This window comes from Silurus aristotelis, assembly GCF_946808225.1.
Source record: "Silurus aristotelis genome assembly, chromosome: 17".
Classification (NCBI taxonomy): Eukaryota; Metazoa; Chordata; class Actinopteri; order Siluriformes; family Siluridae; genus Silurus; species Silurus aristotelis.
Genome location: NC_139590.1, coordinates 4,534,962 through 4,548,026, shown reverse-complemented (window position 1 = coordinate 4,548,026; position 13,065 = coordinate 4,534,962). Strand labels below are relative to the sequence as shown.

Here is a 13,065-nt window from a genome sequence, read left to right as displayed (position 1 = left end):
TAAAATCCTTTTCATTGATGACCCGCCAGAGGGTTAAGTGTCTGAGGCTGTGTGCTGTTTTGTATTGGAGTCAGTGAGCATTTGCTTTGCAGTCTGTGAGAAGAAAGCTTCAGGAGACTCATTTGCATTTCACACGCCGTACTTGTTGACGCAGACATGAAATCGGCCTCAGTGGGTGTGTGTTTGAACTTTTTAAATGCCGTTATGCCAAATGGGAACACTTTGCTCGCTCATAAACTGCAGAAAGGGATCGGTGTTGGAGTTGTGTGATGGTTTATATTACTAACAAACTGAAAGTACAAGAAATAACTAGGTTATTAAAAATATTTAAAAAAGAATAGACCTTTATTCATACTCATACCATGATGACCATAATTGGATTGCTGCACATGAGGTTAGAACGGCTAGCATGCTAAACAGCATATCAAATAATGCACTATATACAGTAAGATTAGCATGTTTCCTCATGCTAATCGTTTTTAATAAAATTCGCTCAGTGAATTAGATTCTGGGTTTCTGATTGGAAGGACGGGGATTCCAGTCCAGGTGTCGTTTTAAGCACTAACCTTGCTAGCTAGCTAAAGTTAACATAAAACATATTGCTAGCTGATAAATTTGGCTAATTTGGTTCTATTTCTGACCAAAATGAAACCAGACCTTGAATCTGATATCAATGTAAACAAAAATCTGACAAATGCAGTACAGTGACACATGACATGCTAATTTCTCAGTGATCATAAACTAGCAAAAGCTAACACAACACTAAACCACACTTCTGTGGTAATAGCTAGCTAAAAACTAGATTCAGAAAAATAGTTTGGTCCACAAAGTCGAGTGTGGCTAAATAGTATTAGTGGATTTTAGCTATATGTTGCAGCAGGCTTGCAAGACAAGGTCCAACTTGTGCGTCTGACATCTGCACATTTTAGATCGTATACCACACTACGAGTGATGGCGATAATATTCATGAAATATTCAGTGGCGTAAATAGTAAAAAAAGATGGATGAGTTGAAACTTCTGTAATTCTGCTACACTCTCAGGGGAGAAACAAATGTGTTGGGGAGTTGTGTATATTGTGTGTGTGTGTGTGTGTGTGTGTGTGTGTGTGTGTGTGTGTGTGTGTGTGTGTGTTTTACTGTTTTAAAACCCCAAGGAGTTGGCTCATTTTGTATTAGGTTTAAGTGCGTGCATGTGTGTGTGTGTGTGTGTGTGTGTGTGTGTGTGTGTGTGTGTGTGTGTGTGTGTGTTACTGATAAGAAAGAGAGCGAAGAAACTCGGAGAAGGTGAGATGAGAAATGTGAATTAAAATTCATGGGTTGACTACGGATTTCTAATTTCATTGGGACTGAAAGGTCTTCCCTGATCATGAGCTCTCGCTCTTTTTCTCTCTCTCTCTCTCTCTCTCTCTCTCTCTCTCTCTCTCTCTCTCTCTCTCTCTCTCTCTCTCTCTCTCTCTCTCTCTCTCTCTCTTTCTCCCTTTCTCGTTCTCTCGCTCTCTCTCCATCTCGCTCACACACAATGTGATTATATTCTATTTTACATCTCAATCTCTTTTTCAGAGAGAGAATTAAAAATGTTCATTTGCTCACCCAAAGTAATCTCAATAGTAGGAGAGGTGAAGGAGGTGTGGCATCTGTACCTAACAATCTCAGTGAAGGAGGATTGTTCTAATTTTGATTGGCACTGCCTGGTAAACTTAATAAAGGATGTGGCATCTGTATTTGTCAGTACCATTAAGGGAGGTGGGATCTCTGTACATAAAAGTCTCAGTAAAGGAGGTATGGCCTCTGTACCTAACAGTCCTATTATAGTAGGTTTGGAATTTGTACAAACTTAGTAAAAGAGGTGTGGCTTAAGTACTTGTCATCTCCCTAATTCCAAAATTGTCTAAATAGTAGGAGAGGTGAAGGAGGCGTGACCTCTGGCCCTATCAGTGTCAGGGAAGGAGGTGTGAAATATGTACATAGCAGTCTCAGTGAAGAAGGTGTGGCCTCCACCTAGTGCCTGTCAAACCTAATAAAGGATGTGGTATCTGTACTTGTAAGTTCTATTAAGGTAGGCAGGAGCTCTGTATATAAAGGTCTCAGTGAATAAGGTGTGGCTTCTGTATAGTTTCAGAGAAATTAAAAAGTTCATTTGCGAAGTAGTTCAATGGTATAATAGGTGAAAGAGGCATGGTGAAATGTAATGAATGGAGATTCAGTGCCACCTGGGATGGGAGTTTTTGCTTTAGGGATAAACTTAAAATTATGAGAGAAATTTATTAGGGCTGTCATTCGAGTCAAATATTTAATCGTGATTAATCGCACGAGTGCCATGAGTTAGCTTGTGATTAATCGCAACTTAATCGCACATTTTTATCTGTTCTGAATGTACCTTAAATAAATTTTTGCTTAATGCAAATGTATGTTTATTATTAATGAAACCAAACTCAACATCGAGCATGAAGACAAAATATTTTTGTAAAAGTTTTAAAGTAATTGTGGTGTTTTAAATTACGTAAATCGTCAGGACACCAAACGGAACCTATGCTATGTTTCCACACGGACTGATTGATTTGGTGCTCGATTTGAGACTTGGCACATCAGTAAAACAAATGTTTAATGATTAAAAATTATTTTTTGGTAAGTTACTTTTTTCTATATATCTGAGTAAAGAAAGGACATTGTGAACAAATGCGTGTTGCGTTGATGGTTTTAATTTCACCTCTTATATTTATTTCACTTACATTTCTTGAAAAAAATATTCAAACAGAAATGCGTGGGGCATTAATCGTGCATTAGCCCGTTTTTAACACGTTAATTTTGACAGTCATAAAATGTATACATACTTTCATACAACTTTAAACATGCAATACAAATCAAAATAAATTAAATTGAAATGAATCAGTCTCAGTAAAGGAGATGTGGCCTCTGTTCCTAACAGTCTCTGTAAAGTAGGTTTGGAATATATATCTAACTATTTAAATGAAGGAGAATTGTCCTTTGTACCAAACAGTCTCAGTGAAGGAGGCATGGTCTCTGTTCCTAACAATCTTAGTGAAGGAGGATTGTCCTAATTTTAATCGACACTTGCATCTGTGCTTGTCAGTTCCATTAAAACTGTCAGCTCTCAATCTTACTGTCTTAGTAAGTGTTTCTTCTGTGCCCTTAAACTTAGTAAAGGAGGTGTGGCTTCTGTACCTAATAGTCTCAGTGAGAGAGGTGTGGCCTTTGTACCTGCTACTACCCATAAAGGTGGTGTGTACCTGCCCCACGTAGTAAAGGAAGTGTTGTTTTTTGTGATGGTCATTCTTGAACTATTCGTTCATTTTGAACGAGGCTTTAATGTGACACGGGAGAACGAGTCGTCTCAAACAGTGATTCGTTCATTTTCAGAAAACAGAATCGAGTAGTTTACTTCTTAACTCTTCTAGTCCGAGTCATTCGTTCTTTTATCACGTGACTCCTATAGATGCTATGCAGTGCATTACACAGGAAACAGAATTGAGTACCGTATTTTTCGGACTATAAGCCACTACTTTTTTCCCCACGTTTTGAACCCCGCGGCTTAAACAACGAAGCGGCTTATTTATAAATTTTTCCTGGGTTTTTCCCGGTTTCACAAACTTCAAGCCAAAAACTGAACCCCATAACATTAGACCAATTAAATTTCCGAACGGAAACGAAAAAACGCACCTCACCTTTGTTCTGAGCTGCAAGGCATCGGGAGAAAAAATTTTTTTTTTTAAACACACGACGATGCCAAAAGAAAAACTCCCCAGAGAAATAGTTGTGAAAGGAAGGAGGAAGACAGTGAACAATGACTTTCTTGGCAGGCTACTGTTTAGATACAAGCCGTTGTAACGCGTTGAGTCTGGGTGAAGGGAGAGCTCGCTAACTCCAGTTACAACAGAAATCATATAAGCACAGACAGGTTTTCAAAACTCGTGCTTTTTATTTTTCTTGGCAACAGCGTTACGGGTTAGTCAAAGAAACTTAGAAATGAGCATCAGAAAATAATAAGGACATAATCCTTGGTCTTGCACACATGCAGTAATACCGGAAAAATGCGGCACCAGGCTGTTTCCAAAATGCCGCTCTGCTCTTAAAGGAGCCACAACATATTTCACCCGTTACACAGTGTAACAGACACTGTCGTTAAAACCTGTGTAAAGGTCATTAGTTTCAGTGAAGACAGTGTAGACTGCGGCTTATAGACAGGTGCGGCTTATTTATGTTTAAAATAAAAATCTTTGTCAAATTCAGTGGGTGCGGCTTATATATGGGTGCGCTTTATAGACCGGAAATTACGGTAGTTCATGTCATGAGTCCTCTGGTTCAAACCGTGCGTCCTCGTCGCTCCCATACAAGATTCAAGGAACCAAATCACTGAAATGGTCTGATCTTCCTATCACTAGTTGCTTCTGTACCTGTTGTTATTACCTGTTATTTTTTTGTGCTGAAAGTAGGCATGGCGTCCATGCATGGTAATCCCAGTAAAGAAGTGTCCTATGTGTTTCCACAAACCTACAACGTACCAAACCAACTTCTAAGATGCCAGATGATGGATCGCTGATGCCATTCAATTATATTTATACAACAATTACTCATTCACTCTTTTGCATAGTCTCTGTTTTTCCTGCTCACTCAACTTTTCACCCACCGTTTTTTTTTGTGCCGAAAATAAACCAAACAAAAACTCTTGCATATCCGTTCTCTCCTAGCAACTTTCTTCCTGTTCTGCTTAAACCTGTACATAATAAAATAGCATCCAAATAGAGAACCCCACAGTTCCACTCCAATTCAGATGATGCAAACAGAAAAAGAATTGTGACTGGGTAAAGAAAAATGAGATGGAGCAAACCTGTGTTTTATTATAATCCAGATATCAGACTGAGCTAATAAGCCTGAGTTTCAATATTCTGATAAAAATATAAATATTCTATTAAAGTGTATGGTCTCAATCGTAATGTAATATCATTTCATTTCATTAAAGCATGCAAGGATGTAATAAGTGCAGTTAGCACGGGAAAAAATGAATAGAAAAGATACAGATTAATAATAATAAGTGACTCGTCTATTCAAAGTGGCATCCTTCTCGTATTCTTTGATATTCTCTCTCTCAGTGGGCTGCCTGTCAGAGGCATGAACATGCTGAGAGGGTTTTGTGTTGCCGCAGGAAATGTGTGAAAGGACTGACTCGCTTTTCTTCTCTATTCTTCTTTTTTTTCCCTTTCTCCACAGCAACAGCCAAACTACTGGAGTTTTAAGGTCAGTACTCAATGTCATACAATATGTTACTTTTGGTTTATGCAATAGCTTCTGCATGATCATTTCCAATGAACATACATGTATATTATGGATGTTCTATGGAATGGCTCTTGTGTATGCAAATGCCTCATTTATTGGAAAATTATGCATGTATATGTGGGTGTGAGACGGTTTTGGACAGCGTGGTAATATATTCAATGGATAATCTTGTCTGGATACTGTACATGTGTACCGAAGTGTTTCTGCTGTAATGATATATATTTATATAAATATATATGGCTCTGTGCTCATTAACACAAGTCTGCTTACACTGCTTATATCTATATTCGGATTGAAACATGAATTTTTTATTCCTCCTTAAAAATATATATTTTTTAACCAAATATACAATATATGAACAACAGTATTGGGACATGTTATTCCTGCCTAATCCGGTTCCACAATATTGGACGCACACGATTGTATAGAATGTCTTTGGTTAAAGTAGCATTACATTTTCCTTCACTTGAACTAGGAGACCCAAACCTGTTCCAGCATCACAATTCCCCTGAAAGCCAGCTCTATGAAGATCTGCTTTACATAGATTTGAGTGGAAGATCTCCTGCTATAGAACTCTGAACTCAATCCTACTGAACATGATGATTTTACTAACACCCTTGTAGCTAAATGAGCAGGAATCTCCACAAGCACCCTCCAACATCTAGTGGAACCTCTTTCCAGAAGAGTGAAGGAGATTATAAGAGTTCAAGAAGTTCAAAAAGTGTGTACCAATCTTACGATCAGGGGTTCACAAACTTTTGCCCATGTAGTGTATAGCGGACTTCAGCAAAATCTAAACTAATCAAGTTGCCTAAATTGATGTTCTGAGACTCTTACATGTTTATTACTGATCTACCGATTCATTTTTATGAACGTTGTTTGTGGCACAAGCTTTTCCAGGCCGAAGGTAAACTAATGTATTTTTTTATTAAATATTGAGGACTTGAGTAATGTATCTTAAAATCTGTGTTCCTCTTCAGAACCAGGTGATTGGCATGATTGTTCAGGCAGATAATTATACAAATTTGTGTTGAAAGAATAAAAAGCGTGTTTGTGTACATGGTTGAGCCTGTACTTTTACCACAGCATTCAAAAAAAGTACAGTAAAGCTGCTTTATGCTTGTCACATGTACATTAGAGCTTTATATAGAAGTTCTTTCTTCGCATATCCCATCGTTGATAGGAATTTGGGGTCAGGTGTCATACACCCCCCCTGGAGCATGGAGAGTTAAGGGCCTTCTTCAAGGGCCCAAGAGTGGTAGCTTGGTGATAGTGGGGCTTGAACCCCCCCTTCTGAACGGCAACCCGGAACCTTAACCACTGAGCTACCATTTCCCCATGTTAGGTTAGGATGACATAAGCTACACTGATCTGGATAAATTAGGCTGCGTTTCCGTCTAAATACTCTCCGTGTCTAAACTTTTATTTTTAATCATTTCCCAAAAGTTGCTCATCCACACCGAAATATCTGAAAGTGGTTACGTCACTGTATTGTGCATGAGCAAAACGTAAGATGCTTCAACCAACGGCATTTCTGTCCGTTATTTATTAACTTTCCGTCTCTTTGAAACGTTGTGGCTATGAGTAAAAATTCGTCATGGTTTTCGAAAAGCCTCCATGTTCACAGTCCACATTGCGAAATGAAATTTTTTTTATTTCTATATTTTGCAATGCATCCACTTTGGAGTAGAAAAAAAATTACAAAACACTGTCTCAAATGAAAATGTAACAGTGTGGACATCAGATAGCTGGGTCAACTGTGGGGGCCAATACTTAATAGTTACATCCTCCATTGCCCGTATTCACTGGTTTCACTGTTGGTACGCTCTCATACAGCCTGAGTCTTGATAGCGGATCTCCTCCACACACCATATTTGTTTATGAGAGCCACTAATAGAAGATCCTGCTGTGAGTTTGGATTGCACCCTGCCTCACTTGAAAATCCCATCTGAGGTTTCCTGAGAGGAAAAGCTGCCAATGCTTTCACCCTATTGTCAGAAGATTAGGACTCAAGAGACCAGGACACCATCATTGGTTCTGTTCTCTTGCTAGTGAGGATAGTCTTGTTTCTGCTCCATCTATTGATTAATGCATTGCTAATATACATCTAGCATATGTTAGCTTCATACTGAGCAGGGCCATTACAGTGAGATGCTGTATGGGCAAAGGATTGAAAAGATTCTTCATAGCTTTGCAAGGGTAAGACCCTGAAAGCGACAAAAGTGAGACCCTGCTGGTTGAGAAATGGAGAGTTAAAAATTCATATATATATATATATATATATATATATATATGAAAACATGTACCATTTTATGAAAAAATAAAGGTCATTTTTTATTTGATGGCTGCAACAGGTCTCAAAAAAGTTGGGACAGGGCCTAGTGTACCACTGCATAGCATTATGTCTCCAGTCTGTATACATCTGGGAACTGAGGAGACCCGTTGCTGAAATTTTGGGGAGAGAAATGTTGTTCCATATGTTTTTGATACAGGATTGTATCTGTTCAACAGATCTGGGTGTACTTTTTTGTGTGGTTTTATTTTTCATAATGCGCCAAATGGTGAAAGGTCTAAACTGCAGGCAGGCCAGTTCAGCAACCAGACTCTTCTACTCTTCTACTCTTCTTCTACTGCTTTTGTAAAAGATGCAGTATGCAGTTAGCATTGGTTAGTTGAAATATGCAAGGCCTTCACTAAAAAAGACGTTTTTTGAATGGAAGAATTTATTGCATTAAACCTGTAAATACCGTTCAGCATTGAGGCACTAAACTGACTAAACTGATTCGACTGAACTGTCTGTAAGTCAGGGACTACCTGTATATACACACACATGTCTATATGTCAAGTGTCAGTTATAGCAATGGTAAGTGTGCAAAAATGGCCCAGATGCACCCATCAGATGTACAGCATTTGGCCTAGACATGACTTATCCATAGGTTTTCGCTCATATGACATCTAAGATACACTAGTTTCTTGCTATACTTGTTCATTTGCGAGTAGTGGTCAATTCCAGGTCATTATTCTTATTGAATTATTGTCCAAATCTTGCATTTTTTTCTATTCCTCTATTTTTCTATTCCTCTATTCTATATTTCTACTCCCAAAATGACTCAAATTTTAAAGCATTGTAATCTCAGGCAATCAATATTTGTTTAGCTTTTCAGCCATAATCTCTGAGGGATCAGACGAGGTGCTCCTGTTGGCTCTTTTCATTAGAGCATGGTTTCTTTTTGGGCAAGTATGCTTCAGTAGGTGGAGTGAGTGCTCCAGTGCTTACTTTGATGGCCTGCTTAAATGCTGTCCACACATAAACACAGTTTGGTATATTGACCATATGGACTAAAGTTCCTCTCCAAAATGTTACCACACAATTGTATAGGATCTTTGGATGTAGTAGAATGAAATCTTTCTTTCACTTGAACTGAGAGACCCAAATATGTTCCAGCATGCCAATGCCCCTGTGCACAGAGCCAGCTCCGTTAAAATATAACTTACATGGCTTTTTGTAAACAATAGTGATCAGTGATTGGCTTTTGGGAACAGTGGTGTGCAGGGTTTGGCTTTTGGGAACAGTGGTGTGCAGGGTTTGGCTTTTGGGAACAGTGGTGTGCAGGGTTTGGCTTTTGGGAACAATGATGATCAGTGATTGGCTTTTGGGAACAGTGGTGTGCAGGGTTTGGCTTTTGGGAACAATGATGATCAGTGATTGGCTTTTGGAAACAGTGGTGTGCAGGGTTTGGCTTTTGGGAACAATGATGATCAGTGATTGGCTTTTGGGAACAGTGGTGTGCAGGGTTTGGCTTTTGGGAACAATGATGATCAGTGATTGGCTTTTGGGAACAGTGGTGTGCAGGGTTTGGCTTTTGGGAACAATGATGATCAGTGATTGGCTTTTGGAAACAGTGGTGTGCAGGGTTTGGCTTTTGGGAACAATGATGAGCAGTGATTGGGTTTTGGGAACAATGGTGATCAGTGATTGGGTTTTGGGAACAATGATGAGCAGTGATTGGCTTTTGGGAACAATGGTGAGCAGTGATTGGTTTTGGGGAACAATGATGAGCAGTAATTGGCTTTTGGGAACAATGGTGATCAGCGATTGTCTTTTGGGAACAATGGTGATCAGTGATTGGCTTTTGGGAACAGTGGTGCACAGGGTTTGGCTTTTGGGAACAATGGTGATCAGTGATTGGCTTTTGGCAACAACGGTAAGCAGTGATTGGCTTTTGGGAACAATGGTGATCAGTGATTGGCTTTTTAAAACAATGGTGATCAGTGATTGGCTTTTGGAAACAGTGGTGCGCAGGGTTTGGCTTTTGGGAACAGTGGTGATTAGTTATTGGGTTTTGGGAAAATTAGGGATCAGTGATTGGCTATTAAACAATGGTGATTAGTTATTGAGTTTTGGAAAAAATGAGGATCAGTGATTGGCTTTTGCTTTTAGTATTCATCAGTGTTTGGCTGTTTGGAACAGTGGTGTTCACTGATTGGCCGTTGGAGTGTAAAGTGCAGAACTATCACAGAACATTAGTCTAAAAGTTGCTAGCTTTAGTGCTAGGCTGTTTCTTTTTTACAAAAACATCACAATGTTGGTAGGACTAACCATGACACATAACCAATATGCACACCTGTACCCACACACTCATTCCTTTAAATAACTCAGCCATTAATAACTACTGCAAAGTCTGACACCTGCTTTCTGCCAGTGATGATAAAGAACCATTTCTGATCTTGATTTAGTTTCCTCTAGTTTATGATTTTGTCTAAGACTTGTATATTTTGTTGGCCATTTGTCTGGCCCTGCTTTCTTTTTGCTTCACTCTCCACATTAAGTTGATCTTTTAATAATCCTGCATTTTCATTCAAATCCTCGAAACCATTGAGCCCCCAAACTGTTGCAAAATCAGCAGGTGAAAAGTTTCTTTTCATCTCTCTGTGCTTCATCCATCGTTTTTGTCTGCTGTTTGTTAGTGGAGAGGCAGCCTGCACTTTCATGACCATCTACCTGGAGAGCAGCGTGACACGATCCCTCTGTTTCTCTCTTTCAGCAAAAAACCGAATCAGCCATCAATCTGCTGCTATTTGGCAAGGCAATTTCAGCGCTGCCGAGCAATTTCAGCCATGAATACTTCGTCGAACAAAAGCCAAAAGAAAGTGACGAGGGTGAAGGAAAAGGGAGAATGTATTCACAGTTCAGCACTGGGATGACAGTCATAATTTTATTCATGCTCCTGTACAATACACTGTATACTAGTGGACAGCTATAACTGAGAGTGCTGTAGTTCCTCGTTTTCTCCATAAGTCAACAGACTGAGGTGTTTTGATCTGAAATTCTAAATCTTATTGTGGGTAAGACAGTTTGAACATTCTGGGAAATTTAGTCCCATACAACCAGCATACAGTAGCTAAGGGGTCCAATAAAAACACATCCTACATGTTTTATTCCCCTTACAACAGAAGTCTCCAACCTTAATGTGTAAAAATATATAAACAATGGTGGGCTGTAATGAAACCATCAATATAACTAGTCTATTTTCACTGTAGCCACAACTGCACCACCTGCATATATGTGTAGCATCTTGTAAATGTCCTTGAAAGTACACTATACTGCCAAAAGTATTGAGTCACCTGACCTTTCCTGCTATATGTGGTTCTTTTCCAAAATGCTACTACAAATATGGAGTCAATTGTACAGGAGGTTTTTAGCTATAATTAAATTTGACATTCACTTGAACTTGGAAACCCAAACCTGTTCCAGCATGGCAATGCCCCTGTACACAATGTTTACATGCTTTGGAGAGGAAGATCTTCAGTGGCCTGTTATAGACCTCTGATCTCATGCCTTCTGAACACCTCCATGATGAATGTGAGCGCTGACTGTACCTCAGGTCTCCTCACCTACATCACTACCTGTCTTTCGTAACGCCCTTGTGTCTGATGAACACACATATACACACTCCAAAATCGAGGGGAAAATTTTCCCAGAAGAGTGGAGGGAATTTTAAGAGCAAATTGAGACTAAATGTGGAATGCAATGCTCAAAAATCACATACCATAATTAATGACCATGTGATGACCCAATGGATATATTTCCAGCGAGCATCGTTTCTCTGGACATTTCTCACAGAATGTTGGTTATAATCCAGTGGTTGGGGATTTTTGTTATATAACATCTACATTTAGTTAATAACACCCCCAAAAAAATCCCACACCTTATTATGTTGCTATTTGTGTAATTTGCTATTATATGTAATACATACACACACACACACACACACACGTACATATATATATATATATATATATATATATATATATATATATATATATATATATATATATATATATATATATATATATATATATATATATACATTTTGTTGCTGAATTCAGGAACACGTTATGCAGTAATCCTGGAGTCTCACTGCGCAAAGACAGTATAAAGCACAATGCGTATTTGTGTGGGATTATCTGTATGTGTAAACTCGTCGAAACTCGTTTTCTCCCACCGGATAATTAGCATTATTACGTTATTATATTCATCATTCAGCCAGAGCCAATCACTCTGTGAAAAAATCAGCATGCAGTGGATTAACCACGGAGCAGATAAAAGCAACGAAATCTTTTTGCTGCTTTACAGATGAATCCCAATCCAGCATCTGCAAAGTACATCCTGGGAGCTCGTTACCGACGAGTGCAGTGCCGTGGAGCGGCGACGGAAATGTGGGAGTCTCGTCATTAAACACTGTTCAGCCTCCATGGAGAGACACAAAACCATCAAACCACACAATTGCACACAGCTCTCGCTCATTAGGAGAAGCGTCGTTTAAATCAGTCTGCCAGGGAGATATAGAAGTGCTGTGATTGAGATGGAGTCTTATTATCACTCAGCACTTTTCTGGAATTGTTACGGAGCCTGTGTACATGCGACTCTGCCGCTATTGTTTTTAATATAATATTGGTCTATTAGTAGACTTAAACAGTCTCAGGGATAGAGCCGTCAGTCTCCATGAAGGAGGCGTGTCCTCTGTTCATTAGTCTCATGGCCTATGCACGTATAATGTCACTAAAGTAGGTGTGTATTTTCACTTCAATCTCAGTGAAGGAGGTGTGGATTTTAAATAGTCTTAGTGAAAGAGGCGTGGCCTCTGCAGCTGCTAGTGTTACAAAAGAAGGTCTGGTCTCTGTCTTAGTGTCATTGAAAGAGGTCTTGGTGCCTCTCAATATAAGTGAAAAGGGTGTGGCATGTATTCCTGAATCTCTCTAAAGGAGGTGTGGCATCTCTGCCTTAGTTTTAGTGAAGGAGGTGTGGCCTCTTTTCATTAGGCTTAGTGGAAGACGCATGGCCTTTGCATGTAATAGTGTCACAAAAGAATGTCTGGTCTCTGGCTCGGTCTCTAATTGAAGGAGGTCTTGGTGCTTGTCAGTATGAGCAAAAATAGTGAGGCCTCTGTTCCTCAGTCTTACTGAAAGAGGTGTGGCCTCTCTGCCTTAGTTTTAGTGAAGGAGGTGTGGCCTCTTTTTTATCTCAGTAAAGGAGGTGTGGCCTCTGTTCTTTATCTCAGTGAAGGAGGTGTGGCCACTTCATTAGTCTCAGTGAAGGGGCCTCTTTTACTTATCTCAGTAAAGGGGTGTGGCCTATGTTCTTTATCTCAGTAAAGGAGGTGTGGTTTCTTTTTATTATTCTCAGGGAAAGAGGTGCGACCTTTGTGCCTGGTGGTATAACTGAAAGTGTGGCCTCTATGCCTACAAAGTCTTGACTCTGTGCTTTATATC

The 13,065-nt window shown here is 39.3% G+C and overlaps 1 protein-coding gene across 19 annotated transcripts in view; it reads left to right on the top strand.

Moving 5' to 3' along the window:
- The window catches only part of srcin1a (SRC kinase signaling inhibitor 1a), a 170,860-nt gene that overhangs the window by 107,491 nt on the left and 50,304 nt on the right, over positions 1-13,065 (top strand). For all 19 annotated transcript variants that reach the window (XM_083567224.1, XM_083567225.1, XM_083567223.1 and 16 more), the window contains one exon: positions 5,227-5,253. In XM_083567224.1, the coding sequence (XP_083423350.1) occupies positions 5,227-5,253 (27 nt within the window). The remainder of the gene's footprint in view (positions 1-5,226; positions 5,254-13,065) is intronic.